We start from the raw sequence: 16,563 nt of genomic DNA on the forward strand, positions 1-16,563 counted from the left end.
TGGGTTGTGATTTTTCCAGTGATGTCATAAATACCAAAAAATCTAAATGTTTATTTTATAGAAACAGTTGTGTTTTTTTTTACATAAAATATTTTTCTTAAGAATTGTTCATTGTTTCTACTTAAAACCATAATGAAAAGTGCTGGATCATAGATAATGAAGAATTGAAAATGGCTAGGCCAGGCGGTATTTGAATGAAAATCTTCCATTCTTTTAATGCTTTTTAAATCCTTAGAACATCTCTGTGCATTTCACACCAGTCATTGCGGCAGGTTTGCAAATGAAATGGTCAAGTTATTTACAGCAAAGTCCCAGTAGCAATCATAACAAATGTAGCATTAACATTGGTTCCAGGAGAACTCGACTCTTTCAGAAAACTGCTACAACAAAAGGAAGTCAAGATCAAGATCATCTGGTGCAACCTGATGAAAGAGCATTTTTTTAGACCAAGAAGCATGCACAAAACCACACTGTACATAATGATCACATAAATAATCAAAATCAATATAAATCGATATTTAGGATGATCATCATGGATGCAGAACACTGTTCATCAGTCTCATAGCCTATGGGAAGAAGCTGTTCCCCAACTTGGCCGCCCTGATTTTGATGCTCCTGTACCTCCTTGATGGAAGTGTTGAAGATATTTTTGCGCTGGATGGAAAGGGTCTTCTATAATTACTTGAGCTCTATTTAGACAACACTCCCACTAAATGTCATTTATAGAAGAAAGGGAGACCCCAGTGAAACTCTCGGCTATTTTAATGATCTTCTGCGTGGATCTGGCCCGATGGTTTGCAGCTACTATACCACACTCTTAATTGTGAAACCTCCATTGGCATGGAGAAAGAATGGGAAAGTAGTGTTGAGGCCAAGGCTGAATCTGATTGAACAGTGGATAGGCTTGAGAAGCTGATCTGCCTACTGCTGTGGCAGTTCTGTATGTTCTCACAGAACTGGTTGATTGTGTGACCAATTCAAGTCAAGTTTATTGACATCTGATTGTACAAGTACAACCCAATGAAACAGCGTTCTCTGGTCCTTGGTGTAAAACATGAAGACACACAACCAGATATAACAGATACATGCAGGACAAGTATTTCATCTATATAAATACAATAAAGAAATGTTGTTTCCTGAATATGAGAGTCTCGAAGGGTCAGTATGAGCAGTTCCTTTGGTCATTCAGCGTTCTCACTGGCCTGTGGGAAGAAGCTGCTTCTCAGCTCTGATCCTCCTGGATCTCTTCCCCTGACAGGAGCAGCTGAAAGAAGCTGAGGATGGAAGGGGTCCTCAGTGATTTTGCACACCCTCTCTAAGTAGCTCCAATCCATCTTCCAGCAGTGACAGCCTAGAATCAGTGGTTCTCAACCTTATTCTTTCCATTCACGTCCCACTTTTTAGCAATCCCTATGCCATCGGTGCTCTGTGATTAGTAAGGGATTGCTTAAGGGGGGATGTGGGTGGGAAGGGAAGGTTGAGAGTCACTGCTCTCGACCCAACTGTTACTGAAATATTTGGCTTGAGAAAAATGATCTTTGGAGTTCTGAAACCGTGCACATAACGAGTCAATTAGGGACAATTAAAACAGTCATTACCAAACTTTTTCCTTGCTAATCTCAGAGCACCTCTGGTGCAGAGAATACTTAAAGTGGTATGTGAGTGGAAAGAAAAAGGTCAAGTTTATTGTCACAGGGTCAGTGAGAAATTTTATTTTGCAAGCAGTCTAGTCATATAGAATAATGCAGAAAAAGCACATCCCACATCCTAATACCTCCTGCCCAAAATCAAACCCTTGCCCCGCTACATTCTGTCTGCCCTTCCCATTTAAGTGTGGCAAAAGGTTCAGACTGGAAACATTGACTGCCCATGGATGCTGCCTGACTTCCTGAATCCCTTCTGCTTCTCATAGAATACTACAGCCCAGTATAGGCCCTTTGGCCCTCAGTGTTGTGCCAACCTATATACACCTACTAAAAAAAATGAAATCCTCTGTAATGGATGATTTAAACCAGCTTATGCAAGAAGGGATGCAGTTGCATCAGTAGACATAATCTAATTTACACCATGAGGCCCAGAGATGCAGTTGCCTTTTGTTGGTCGCAGACTGTCAGGAGACCTTGAAGATAATTAAATCATTTATTCAAAGAGATAAGCTATGAGTAAACAATTTTTTGGGTAATATAAGCCATGGTCCCACTGCTGAAGTGGAGACTCTCTGAGGGGTGGAAACGTCTCTCAGCAAGAAGAACTTCAAGAGTCCAGCTAACGTCCCGGTCGGGGGAGGTTGAGAAGCTGCTACCGGCGCCCTGACAACCTACTACAAGTGTGCGGTCATTGCCTCGCTTTGGCAGTTGGGACCAGTCCAGGTGTTGATAAGTATAATTGGGAAGAGCTTGCATATTGTAGTTTGAAATCAGCTTTTGCATTTATAATAAACATTTGTATGAACTGAACTGCTCTCGGAGTGGGTGTCTATTTTCTTTTGGTAGCTCGAACACTGTGACCAATCTAAAACGAACAAAGTGAGAGGTACAAGTTTACCCAGGACAACAAACCTATATACTCCTACTAAAAAAAATGAAATCTCAAACCCTCTATTTTTATGTGTCTAAGAATTTCTTAAATGCTCCTAATGTTTCAGCCTTCTCCACCACCCCTGGCAACACATTCCAGGCACTCACAACTCTCTGTAAAAAACATATCCCTAGTGGGCAGAGTGTATTCTGCCTGGAGGTCGGTGACTAGTGGAGTGCTGCAGGATTGGTTTTGGAACCCCTGCTCTTTGTGATTTTTATAAATGACCTAGATGAAGAATTGAAGGATGGGTCAGTAAGTTTGCGGATCATTCCAAGGATGGAGGTGTTGAGGATGGATCTGAAGGCTGCTGTAGGTTACAAAAGGGTATAGAGAGGATGCAAAGTTGGACAGAAAAGTGGCAGATGGAGTTCAATCCAGATAAGTGTCAGGTGATGCATTTTGGAAGGTCAATCTGGAAGGCTGAGTACAGGATTAATGGTTGGATACTTAACAGTGTGGAGGAACAGAGGGACCTTGGGGGTTCAAATCCATACATCTCTCAAGGTTGCTGCGCAAGTTGATAGGTTAGTTAAGCAAGCCTATTAGGGGGAATTGAGTTCAAGAGTTGAGAGGTCATGTGGCAACTTTACAAATTTCTGGTGAGACCACACTTTTGAGTATTGTGTCCCATTCTGGAAGGGTGTGGAAGCTTTGAAGAGGGAGCAGAGGAGATTTACCAGGATGTTGCCTGGATTGGAAAATAAGTCTTATTATGAGGAAGATCAGCAGAGCTGGGACTTTTCTTTTGAGGTCTACAAAATTCTGAGAGGCATAGATAATGTGGATAGAGGGCAGGGCAGGAATAGCAAACACCTGGGGACATCTCCACAAAGAGAGGGGAGACATCAGGGGTGTTTTTTAAAAAATATATATATACACAGAGAGTTGTGGGTGCCAATCGCCCTGGAATGCCTTCTCAGAGATGGTGGTGGAGGCTGAAACATGAGGGGCATTGAAGAGACTCAGACCAACGCAGGATGGGGGGGGGGGGGGGGAAGAGGGTTACGAAGTCAAGAAGGGCTTTGTATTTTTTTGGCACAACATTGAGGGCCTGTACTGTGTGCTGTAATGAACTAGGCAAATTTTCCCCACTTTGCACAGATGCTTTTAGTCCCAAAAGCAGATGCCCCCTCGTACTCTAGTGCCATTGCGGGCTAATACATTGACGGGCTCACGTCCTGCAGCCCTCGAATTGGTGTAAAAGCACTGTCAATTGCAAATGCAGACCCATTCAAGAAGATGACCGTCCAATATTCAAGGCAGAATTGATACGAACTATTAAGTCGGCACGTCATGCGCTGGAGGGGGCAAACCCGAGGTTCCTCGACGTAAGCAGATGGGAAGTCCCAGGCTGGCGTGGGAAGGGATTATAAAAGAGCGAGAATGGGAGGCTTTCGTCGCGACTGCTCTTTGAGAGGGGAGGTATTATGGGCTGCGAGCATCCAAACTCCGAGGGCTTCTGCTACTCCTTGGCCAAGGATTACTTCTGCTTCGTGCTGAATCGCGGAGGGGCGCCGCCGGCGACCAGCAAGGCAGCGGAGACTCTGCGCCGATCCGCCTCCTCGCTGCAGACCCGCCACGGGCGACTGGAGCGCTGCGTGCACAGACTCAACCTCAGCAGCCTGGAGGAGGCGACGCGAGTGCTCCCCCGCCTGATGAATGAAATCTACTCGGATGGCCTGGAGAACTGGGGCCGCATTGTCACGCTGTTCGCTTTCTGCGGCTCCCTCGTCGGGGACCTGCAAAGGAAAGGCGTCCCGGAACAAGAGCTGGTTGAAGGCGTCGCTCACTGTCTGGCCCGGTACACCTGGACCCACAAAGCGGCGTGGATCAAGGAGAACGGTGGCTGGGTAAGGCTCAGCTTCTGGTGAACTTTGAACGAATTTGCACTCTGCCCCATCGTCATTTACTTGTTTAAAATGTAGACTTTGCCTTTTCGAAAGACGGATTGCAGAATTTACTGGTCCTGGCTGAGCTTATTCCCTGCCAGTGAATCAGGTCAAAGGAATGGCAACTGGGCAGCACTCCCAAGAAATGTGCAAACCGGGGTCTTTACTCGCTTCCAAAACAGACTTTGTATATGATGCCCACTGACCAACCCAGGGGGGCGGGGGGCAGGATACAGAGTTGGGTGGAGAATTGGGCAGATGCACTTTGGAAGATCCAACTGCAGGTTAAGGGCAGGAAGACAGAGGGATCTTGGGGACCAAGTCCCTTGATTGCTCAAGGATGTCATGCAAGTTGATAGGATAGTGAAGATGTTAGTGGGGGAATTGAAGTAACATTGTAGTTCTATGAAACTCTGGTTAGTCCACACGAAAAATTGCATTTCGTTCTGGTCACCACATGACAGGAAGAATGTAGATACAATGGAGTATAAATTGGGTGGCACAGACTTGTTTGTATGTTTAAATTTTTTAAAAATCTAAAAATGCTTTAGAGAGGGTGCAGAGGAGATTTACCTGAATGTTTCCTGGATTGGGGAACATGTCTTATGAAGCAAGGTTGACAGAGCTACAGTGACGAAGGATGAGAGGTGACAAAGAACTACAGTGCTACAAAGCTGAGGCAAAGCTCCTTCCCACGGGCAGTGAGAATGCTGAACGCCCAAGGGAACTGCTCACATTAACCATCTGATATTCCCATTCACAAAACCATTTTTATTTATTTGGCTCTAATCAGTGGTTTTCAAGCTTTTTCTAGCCACTCACATACCACTTTAAGTATTCCCTATTGTGGTGAAATGTTTCCTCCATTCGTATATAGTTATTACTGTTGGCTGTATATATGTGGAGCTGGCCCACCTATGGATGACTCATATCCTATGACTCTTCCCCCGTGGTCCTGTGCCATAAAGGTCGAGCCACCTTTCCCTTGCCGCCATTCCTATCCTGGGATCCGGGCCAGCAAGGTTCTTCTGTGTATTAAAGCCTATAGTTTCCTCAGCTTGTCTCTGTGGTTACTGGTAGTGCCCTACACTAACCCAGCAGTTCTCAACCTTTTTCTTTCCACTCACATACCACCTTAAGTAATCCCTATGCCATAGGTGTTCTGTGATTAGTAAGGGATTACTTAAGATGGAATGTGAATGGAAAGAAAAAAATTTGAAAAACACTGGGCTAAATTAATACTTGTCCTGCATATGTATTGTTTGTCTGTACATGTGTTATGTTTGGTCATGTTTTGCATCAAGGACCAGAGAATGCTAATTCATCGGGAAGTACTTCTGCAATCAGATTACAGTAAACTTGATTTCATACAGGATTACGAGGGGCTTTGAAAGGGTGGACAGCCAGGACCTTTTCCCTGAGGAGACAAAAGCAAATATTAGAGGGCATTTGTTTAAGTAGAGGAAAGGTTAAGTGAGATTCCAGGGATAAGATTTTCTTTACACAGAGTGGTGGGTGCCTGGAATGCATTGCAGACTGGTATAATAGGGATATTCAAAAGACCCTAAAGATAGGTACATAAATGTAAGGAAAAATAGAGGCCTATGGTTGTGAGGTTGGAAAAAAAGATTGTTGTGGAGTATACTTATGCAGGTTATCATAACTTCATGGGCCAAAGTCCCTGTACTGTGCTATGTTTTTTTTGTCTGACCCATCAATTCAAAAGAATTACTGCATGAAAAGTATTTTCCCCTGATAGCTTGTTTTCTGCTTATTATCCAGTTTCGAGTTTTGTCTGAGCTTGATATTTTTTTTCAGACCTTGCGGCATCTTTGCCATTTAATCCCTTGTGCACCTGCATGAGAACTCTCTTGTGGCTACTTTCAGTAGTTTTTCCACTCTACTTTCACTTCCGGGGATCTGCCACATGGCCCCTCTGCACCATCGCCAGTGGTGAATCTTTTACTGATGGCTTAGTAACTGAAACCTAAGCACAAGTGATGTCGGACACAATTTTATCAAGGTGATATGTGGTCTGCAGTCACCTACACTGTAATTTGGCATGCCGTTGTCAACGAAAACCCACAAGACCTCAGCACTATCAGCTATATTTCATGGAGCTCAAAATTTCAGCTAATTTGCAGGCTGAATACCTCTTTGAATGTCTTGTCAGTAACTATTTGCTTTGCCTCAGTGCCAGGAGGGCAGAGTTTGGTATCAGAGACCACAAGGTGTCAAACTTTACCTTCTCCCTGCAGATGAATTCTGTGATCCACCATCTCAAACTTGGGTCAGACCCAGTGTTTCTTCCTTTCCTGGCTATGTGTGCCTGTAATGGCAGACCCCTTTTGCAACTGTGCCTCTTTCAAAATGGGAGCAGTTAAAGTTATTAAACTCTGGAGTCATTCATAACTGGTCTACATCATACACACAGGCACGAGACAAAATTCAGAACAAAAAAAAACAAACTACCAGCGGCAGTTTGAGCCACCGAGTTCCTCCAGCATTTTTTTTGCTCGATATCTCTGTGCTGGTCTTGTAGGCCATAATACCTATAGTGAATAATATCAATCTCTGATGTAAACCAAAACTGGTATTGTATGCCATTTGTGGAAGTTTCAAACCTCTACCATGCACTTGGCTCTAAGTTTTGTATTTTAATCCCTGCTCCTCAGTTCCCTGTCAAATGTGTTTTCTCAGTCAGTTCAGGTAATGTCTTTAAAATGTTAATTCAATTGTCCTGTAACTTAAACTAAGGATGATTCAATGGTACCATGCAATCTCTCATTTTTGGGGTCCTCATAGCATCTTTGGTAAATCTATTGTGTAACCATTCTATCAATTACATTTTACCTGAATTGTGGTGCACAAAATTACAAATGGTGTTTTAAATGTGCTCCAGCCAAAGCTTTCTGAGGCTCCAGCCTAACTTCTAATCCTTTATATTTCAACCTAGATGTTGTGATTGATACAACATTAAACTTTTTGTTTTTCTTGTACCCATGCTCTACATATTGATCTCTTTGCTTAGAACCCTCCTTTCCATCATTAGACTGCCACTTGTTCTACATTAGTAATATTCTGTTTTATCGTACAACATGGATGTCCTCATGATCTTTCCTGAAATTCGTTCACTTTTGCTTTGCACATTTAATCTTCTAACATTGCCATGATATAGAATTTTCATATATGTGTGCACTGTTAGCCAGAATGAGGCACACACAAAGATAAAGACTGGACAACAGGCTTTAATCCACAAAGACTTCCACAGAGCCAGGCTGGCTGTGGCTGCAGCAACTCTGAGTGAGGCCCTTGGGAGGCCAGCTCAGGCTTATATCCCAGAGGGTGATTGACACCCGACCAGGTGGGGCTTGATCCATTCAGGCCGACAGATTGACAGCCGGCCAGGTGTTGTCCTGTCCCCTTACACTCCTGCAGGTACAGAGGTCGCCCCCTGCAGTAGGCCGGTGGTGTAACACCACAATATCCTCAAGGGTATGTAAAAAAAACCTTTCACATGAAGTTCCTTTAAAAGAAACAGCTTGTCATGCTCTAGTTACATTTTTATTGTATCCGCAAATAGGATGAACACCTGTTCCTGTCTACCTGAATATGTTAGTTTTTGCTGCTTGATTACTGCTGTCTCCAGAAAGAATTTTGTTTTAAGAAGGGACTAAGCTCATTTTGATGCGCAGGCAATTTATATCTACATGTTTTGAATACCTTTTTGATTTTTAAAAAAACATCAAGATGTTCATATGAAAGAGAATATCTATCAATCTGAAAATAAAATAGCATAATCAGGATATTTGGTGTCAAACACACAATACCATATTACAGATTACCTGTACATCAATCATCAGGGTATCTATCCTACTAGTAGTTCTCAATCAGTGGGCCGCAGCGTGTTTCCATTTAAAAATGTTAAATAAAATACTTTCAATTAGACAAACGTATTTCTTGCAGAGCTGCCTTTGACTTGAAAATGTTGCTCAGTCATTGCCACTAGTGGGCCATGGCATGTTAGGCTGGAAGCCAGGTTGGGCCTTGGACCGAAAAAGGTTGAGTACCACTGTAAACATTTCACCACATTCTCAACAAAACTCTCAGTCTCTATTATATCTCTCTATCTGGCTTGACAGTGCAGGAGGCTAATGCATTACACTTTACCTGGTGTTCAGGTGCCAACTCTGCTGCTCTATTTGCAGGAGGTACAGTCGTGCGGCGTGACCAGTCTGAAAAGGATTCACAAAATCCAGAGGTTCTTGGTTTAGAAAATAGGAAAGGTAGCCAAATTTCTGTTTCAAAAAAAGGGAGTGGGGGGGGGGGGGGGGAAAGAAAAAAATACATTGATTTGATTGTTGACCAATTAGCATGTTCATGTTCAAATGTATTATCAAAGATTCCATTATAGGACTCCAGAAAAATCCCATAATGAGACTGGGTTGACATGACATAATAAATTGATTTTAAAATATGAATATAACATGTCTGCTAGAGGTTTTTTTGAGTGTGTAATATTTGGCGCTGATGCAAAGGAATTCAATAGGCCCTCAATGTACAAAACCACCAACAGCATCAAGAATTGTAAAATTGGCCCCATGTTTCAGAATTCTTGTCAGAGGACATGCATGATATCACATATAACCCTGAGATTCTTTTTCCTGTGGGCAAGGCAGAATTTACCACTTTTTGGCAGTGCAAAAAAAATTTGTACACAACGTACATATGTAAACAAATAAAATGTAAATAATTGCAATACAGAGAGAAGAAAAAAAAACAACAAAGTGCAAGAGTCCTTAAACGAGTCCCTGATTGAGTTTGTTGTTGAGGAGTCTGATAGTGGAGGGGTAGCAGGTGTTCCTGAACCTGGTGGTGTGAGTCTTATGTCATTTATACTTCTTTCCTGATGGCAGCAGCAAGAAAGGAGCATGTTCTGGGTGGTGTGGATCCTTGATGATTGCTGCTGCTCTCCGACAGCAGCGTTCCCCGTAGATCTTCTCAACGATGGGGAGGGTTTTGCCTGTGATGTCCTGGGCTGTGTCCACTAACATTTGCAGGGCTTTACACTCAGTGGTATAGGTGTTCTCATACCAGAATGTGTCAGCACACTTTCCACCACGCATCTGGAGAAATTTGCCAGGTTTTCCAATGTCATACCAAACCTCCACAAACTCCTGAGAAAGTCGAGGCGCTGACATGCTTTCTTCACAATGCCATTAGTGCATTGGGTCCAGGAAAGATCCTTTGAGATGGTGACTCCCAAGAACTTAAGTGTTTGAAGTAATATGCTGAATATGTGCAGAAATATTTTGCTATATTTATTGATTATAGTATGTATTTTTCTGACAGGAGAAAGGATTTGTGGAATACTTCCAGCAGAAAAAGAGTTCGCATTTCTATGCAAGGATTGCCGCTTTCACAGGGATTGTTGCTGCCCTTTCCTTTGTGCTGTACCAGCACTGAAATTTGGGAGTGGATGCTATGCATCAGAAACCAAAGCAGCAGATGAATGTTGTGCCTTGAATAAGAACCTGGTACAGGACTTGGTCAAACTAACTTTTGTGAAGTTTGTTGAATCTGAGCAAAGGTGAAATGTTTAAGTGCAATAAAGTCAGATTTATCCTATGGCAATTAGAATTTAGATTTGTTTATTATTTAATAAATTACATTTAAATAAATATTTATGTCTATGCATTTTTTGCAAGCTTTTTAAGTGAAATGTATCACTGTTCTCTTCATAACTCATTACTAAATATTGTGCCATCCACATATTTCCAATTTTAATTCATTAATACAGATTTTAAAATAGAAATGTCCCTAACATCAATTCCGAGGAAATTCCTGCTCTCTGAAAAACAACTATTCACCACAATTTTCTGTTACTTGGCCAATTTCACATAAATGTCCCTTTCATACTATGTGTTTCATCCTTACTAATGAGCTCATTATCAAGAATCTTCTGGAGGAAGCAGCCCCTTTTCATACTTGTTTCTCTGAACTGACGATGGCCATCATTCTGCTGGTTAACGGGTCCAGTGCGGGAACTGCAGGCTCCTCCATAAGGAGTGGCAGGCAGGCGGTTAGCTTATGAGATGGTAATGCTTCCTTTGCCCTTGCACGGGTCTCGGTGTACTTCAAAGCACAATCTGCAGTTGGAACTCGGGGGGTAGGGGGGGTTAATTTTTAAAAAAACCCACCCATGAGCCTGTGCTGCCCACAATTACACCCATTTGACCTATAGCCCCTGGTAGTTTTTCTTTGAACAGTGGGAGGAAACACACGAGAGGGGTAGAACAGATAAACTCCTTACAGACATTGTGGGATTTGAATCCCGGTCACTGGCGCTGTAACAGTGTTGTGCAAACCGTGCCGCCTTAATCATTTTTTTTCTCCCCCTGATGATGCTTGACTTGCTAAATTCCTGCAGCAGATTGCGTTTAGGTTCACATTCCAGCATCTGCAGTTTTCCGTGCTATTATTGTTCTCAATACCATCGCAGATACTCCTTGAACACTTGTGGAGTCGGAGGGAATGTTGCACCTCTCCAAGGTATCCTCGGATCTTCCCTCTCTGCTGGGTAATATACATCTTAACGACTGCGTTATCTTCATCAACTCCATCTTCCACCACATATTCAATAAATTGATTAAACACATTTGCCCTGAGGGAAATGCATTATTAATCCTGTCTCACATCAGCCCTCCCATCCATGAGACTTGATTAGTTGCGTTTAAGAGACTTCTGGATAGGCATGTGGATATGCAGGGAGAGGGATCATGTACTGACAGAAGAGATTTGGTTTAATTTGACATAATGTTTGGTACAGACATGTGCCAAAGGTGCTGTTCATGTGCTCTACTGTTCTAATGAATGACTGCAGTTGCTTGGTGGTTTAACTACTCCAAGTTTCTAATACCTCCTTGCTACCAACTTTTAAAGTATCTTGTGTTCCATTTACTTAATCCTTCACTATTAAGCTCCCTCCTCAGTGAAGATCAATTCCACATACTCTTTTAATACCTTAGTACAACCCTGTGTAAGTTCCCGTTTTCAACCTCAATAGTCCTCATTCCTCCATTTATCATAATTTGCCAATTTGCATATCTGCCGGACATTGTTATATTAGGAGTTAGCCTTCATGTGTGTTTTTCCTTCTCATTTTAATTTTCACTTCATCTCTGCTTTTTGTAATCTGCCTGATTCTTGCTTGTATTTACAAATGCACCTGGCACGCAATCTATCTATTTTGTTTTAACTTCTTCTGTACCCCTTTTCTCTTTCAACACCCGGGGAGCTTTTTTGTTCTCCTTTACTTCTCATGGGAATGTGCTTCAACTTTACCTGAGCCATTTATTCCTCAAAGGCAATTCATTAAAGTTTCACCCATCAATTCTTCAATCCATTTTACCAATTGATTTTTAAAAAATTCACTGAAAATGGGCTTTTCTTCAATTAATTTTTTTTTCCTTTTTTCTAAAAAAAAGCTAACCTCACTCTTTTTTTAAACTTTATTTAAAATTTTATGACATAAATAAAATAAAAATTACATTTAAAGAAATAATAAAAAATAAGATAATTAAAAATTAGAATACTACATCATTAAATTACACAAATTAACCCCCCAATAATTATAACACAACATTAATCGTCTAATTTAAAATTAGTCCAACCCTCCCCCCAAAATAAAGAGTGAAGAATTAATTAACAATGTTGTAAATAAAATAGAAAAAACCCCACTTACAAAAAAAGGATAAAACTTAACAAAAAAAATTACTAACAACAAAAAAAATATCAATACTAAAATAATACCCTTAAACATATATTTAAATCAAACATAATACATGTATTTAACAAATGAAATCCACTTTAAAACTAAGTTCAAATATTAAAATCATATATCAACCACATATCTGTTATACAAAAAATCATAATTAATAATACATAAATACAGAATTTCCATTAATACCAAGTTTCCTTTATAATTAATCGAGAGAACAAAAACATCCCTTAGAAAAACAATCAGATAAACTTTTTATTCCCTTCCCCTCCCCTTATATAAAAAAGAAAAAAAAGTTCAAACTCTTATAAAATTCTCCATATTCTTCATTTATAACATCTTCAAAATTCTCGATCGAAATTAACTTAATTTTATTAAACTCTTCTCCCTCAATGTATTTGTACTTAATTTTCTTCTTTTTCTTCTTATCACCTTTCCCCTCATCTTCCTCTTCATCTAATTCAACATCCTCAATTTTTGGTTTATTATCTTCTGTGACATCATCCTCTTAAAAAAGAAAGAAAAAAAAGAACCCCCCCCAAAAAAAGAGAAAAAAAGGAGAGAAAAAAAACCTAATTCCCTCTCAATTACAATCAGAAAACAAAAAGAGTTAAAAAAAAATTATTTATTTAAAAAAATAATTTAAAAAAACCTTCACTTCTTAACCCAAAAATTAAAAAGAAAAAAAAAACAGGTCGGAGGTCACAACTACCTCCTCCTGTTTAAACTGCCCAAAGCGGTAACTCCCCCAAAATATTGGGTGTAAGATAACTCACAGGTAGCTGATGACTTCTGGAAACTAGTGCCCACCCAGTTCCCTCTCCCAACTCCCATTTCATTAAACTATCATCATTATTTAAACTATTTAAACTCTTCTCAAAAAAAAAATAAAAGATTTATTTTTTTAAATCAACGTTACCACTTCGGTCACCATTGCTTCCATTTCTTTTAAAAATCTGGATCCCACCATACATCTCTACTCTCTTTGGAGACCTTGAAGGACTACATCGTTCCTGAAACTACATGATTGGTAGAGACTGAGCAAAGTCCATAACCTCTTTAGGATTGTCAAAGAACTTTGGCTAATTTCCATCCTAAAAAATCTTCAGTACCGCAGAATACCTAAATGTTGCCTTATGTCTTTTTTTCCACAACCGTTCTTTCACAGAATTAAATTCGCGTCGTTGAAACATAATTTCTTGACTCAAATCTTGATAGAAGAAAACAAGATTATTCTGAACCATCAAAGGAGATCTATTTTGCTGGGCATTTCTAGTAACCGTACGTAAAATTGTCTCTCTGTCACAATAGTGCAAACAACGGATCAAAACAGATCTTGGATTCTGTCCTGAAAAAGATTTTCTTCTTAAAACTCTATAAGCACGTTCCAGTATTAAACCTTCAGGGAATTTATCCTGTCCTAACACTCGTGGAATCCATTCAGTAAAAAATTTTCTTGGATCTGGTCCTTCTATGCCTTCTGGCAAACCAACAATTTTCACATTATTCCATCTAGATTGATTCTCCAAATAATCAACCTTTTTTGCTAAATTTTTATTTTGGATCTGCAATGTTTCAATTATTCTATTTTCAGCTTGCAGTTGATCCTGTGCATCGACTAAACCTTGATCACACATTTCAAATCTTTCAATGGTTTCAAGCTTAAAAGCTCCATTAATGACTTCCGCCATCATATTAATCTTGGAAATAAACAGGTTCACAAAATTAGCTAAGTGACTCGATAGAGAATATATCTTATCTTCAAGATCCTTAACAGACATTTCAACAGAAGTAGATTCAGGCATAATGGGGTCTTGCTGTTCCTTAGAGACCACGGGATCTTCTGTCCCTTTCCTTAATTTAGTATCTTTTCTAGCAGTTTGACTTCATATAAAAATCCCTCTCAAAGTCCCCCCCAGCAATGCCAGGAGACTGAAGATCAGAGTTATCTTTAAGCCAAATCTCTTTAATCATCTTCACTGAATCGATGTCTGGAAAAACCGTTGTAATTGAAGATGCATTTTGCAGCGCCACCACTGTAGCAGTCGAATGACAGCTCTTTAACTCTCCAGCTGGTGGCGCCCCAGCTGATTCAACTGTCAAAGACTGAGTAACAGCACTCACAGTGGCCATTGTGTGAAATACTGGCACCCGTCCAGCTCCTTGGTCCGAAAGCTGTTGAATGCGACCTTCAAAGAGCCTCACCGGCTTAAAACAGAGCTTCAATGCCGAACTCTGCACGTCCTCCTCTGGATCCATTCTACGCTGAGTCCTGGCTTCTTGTAAACAAGTAGGCTCAGACAATTTCGGAAAATGTAGTTTTTTAACAGTCTGTTGATGTTTTCTTTTACCTCTTTTTTTTGCATATAAACCATTAGGCACTAATCCAACACCTCTTATTATTTATAAACTTTTAAAAGAACTTTAACGGGCACTTAAAGACAAAATAATAAATCAGAGTCAGGAGAGGTCTGGAAGGCACGTCTGTTCCCTACGCCATCTTGCCACGCCCCCTAACCTCACTCTCTGATGCTATGATCACTCTCTCTGAAAAGTTCCCCTTCACTCTATTCATTCCCTAGATCCCGATCCAGTAATGCCTCCTTCCTTGTTGGACGCAAAACAAACTGCGATGGAAAATTAAACTGGATGCATTTCAGAAATTCTCACCCTCTCCACTTTTAATGCTATTACTATCTGGGATTAAAACAAGATCAATCAAATTCTTCATTAGAACTACCCTATAGCAAGTGAATTTCTCCCTTTATACATCCCTGACTGATTGGTGACCCTCTACAGTGTCATGTTCCCTCTACATGTTTCGTAGCTTTAACCAAACAGTTTCTCTCTTTAAACCCTCCGTGCCACTTTCTCTCTCCAATAATGTAACATTTTCTTTGGTCAATGCTGTCATCCATCCTCATTCCTTTCTCATTCTTCCTGAACACACTGCATCCCAGGAATATGTAGAATGCCAGTTCTGCCCCTTTTGAGTCGCTTTTCTATATTTGCAACCACATCAAGTTCCCAGATGAGCATCCTTGTCTGTAGTTTATCAATCTTATTTACCATGCTCCATGGGACTTGCATGTAAATCTAAGTTTAATTTTGGCATTTTCAGTTTCACTGATCTCAATAAAATCATAGAACATAATGGCATAGTCCCATTGACCTGAACCTGGACCATAGTCCTCTCATCCGTGTACCTGTCCAAATTTTCTTAAATATCAAAATTGACCCTATACTCATCACTTCAGCTGGCAGCTCGTTCCACACTCTCACCACTGTGTGAAGTTCCCCTTAATATCTCACCTTTCATCCTTAACATACGTCCTCTAGTTCTTGTCTCACCTAACTTCCATGGAAAAAGCCACTCTTTATAATTTTATATACCTCTATCAAATCTCCCCTCATTCTACATTCGAGGGAATGAAGTCCTGACCTGTTTAACTTTCCCCTGCAACTTTGTTTGCTCGAGTCCCAGCCACATCCTTGTAAATACTCTCTGCAATCTGTCAATCTTATTGATAAGTATCTTTCCTGTAGTTGGGTGACCAAACCTGCACACAATACTCCAAACTTGGCCTGGTCCAGATACTGCTGAAAACTTTGAAAACCTTCCTCTATACATTAGCATTGATTTAGATAACAAACAACAATAGGCCCAGCTCTGAGGAACACCACTAGTCACAGGCTTCCAGTCAGAGAGGCAATCATCTACCACCACTCTCTGGTTTCTCTTGCAAAGCCAATGACAAAAAACTCTGCATAAGATTGGTTGAACCTGTGATGCATAAAACCATGTTGACTATTCTTATACAGTCCCTGTCAATCCGTATACTTGTATGTCCGATCTGGAAACCTTCCAATAACTTGCTCACATCTGACATCAGGCTCATTACCTAGATTATATGTAGAGTTTTTCTTAAATAAAAGAACAAAATTAGCTATCTTCCAATCATCTGGCACCTCACCTGTGGCCAAGAATGTTTTAAATATCTCTGCCAGGGACCCTGCAATTTCTACACTAGCTGCCCTCAAGGTCCCAGGGAATATCCTGTCAGGCCCTGTGGATTTATCCACCCTTATTTGCCTCAAGACAGCAAGCACCTCTTCTTCTTCTTTAATTTATAGTTTCCTTGACCACACCACTTGTTTGCCTCACTTTTATAGACTCTGTGTCCATCTCCTGAGCAAGTACAGATGCAAAATAAAAACCTACTTAAGATCTCTGGTCTCTTTTGGCTCCATACATAGCTGACCACTTTGATCTTCGAGAGGATTATTTTTGCCCCTTGCTGTCCATCTGTTCAA

The 16,563-nt window shown here is 40.7% G+C and overlaps 1 protein-coding gene and 1 long non-coding RNA gene across 2 annotated transcripts; one reads left to right on the top strand and one right to left on the bottom strand.

Annotated features, from left to right (window-relative positions):
* Positions 1-189: 189 nt before the first annotated feature.
* LOC138749634 (uncharacterized) lies at positions 190-8,766 on the bottom strand. The gene is made up of 2 exons (XR_011348789.1): positions 8,640-8,766; positions 190-422 (listed from the first exon to the last, which is right to left on the bottom strand). It is a non-coding gene; the product is annotated as an uncharacterized lncRNA (long non-coding RNA).
* LOC138749632 (bcl-2-related protein A1-like) lies at positions 3,918-10,152 on the top strand. Its single transcript, XM_069911296.1, has 2 exons — positions 3,918-4,430; positions 9,822-10,152. Exons 1-2 carry the CDS (start codon positions 4,008-4,010, stop codon positions 9,933-9,935), a joined length of 537 nt encoding a protein of 178 aa, XP_069767397.1. The 5' UTR covers positions 3,918-4,007; the 3' UTR covers positions 9,936-10,152.
* The last annotated feature ends 6,411 nt before the right edge of the window (positions 10,153-16,563 follow it).

This window comes from Narcine bancroftii, chromosome 14, assembly GCF_036971445.1.
Source record: "Narcine bancroftii isolate sNarBan1 chromosome 14, sNarBan1.hap1, whole genome shotgun sequence".
NCBI classification, from domain to species: Eukaryota; Metazoa; Chordata; class Chondrichthyes; order Torpediniformes; family Narcinidae; genus Narcine; species Narcine bancroftii.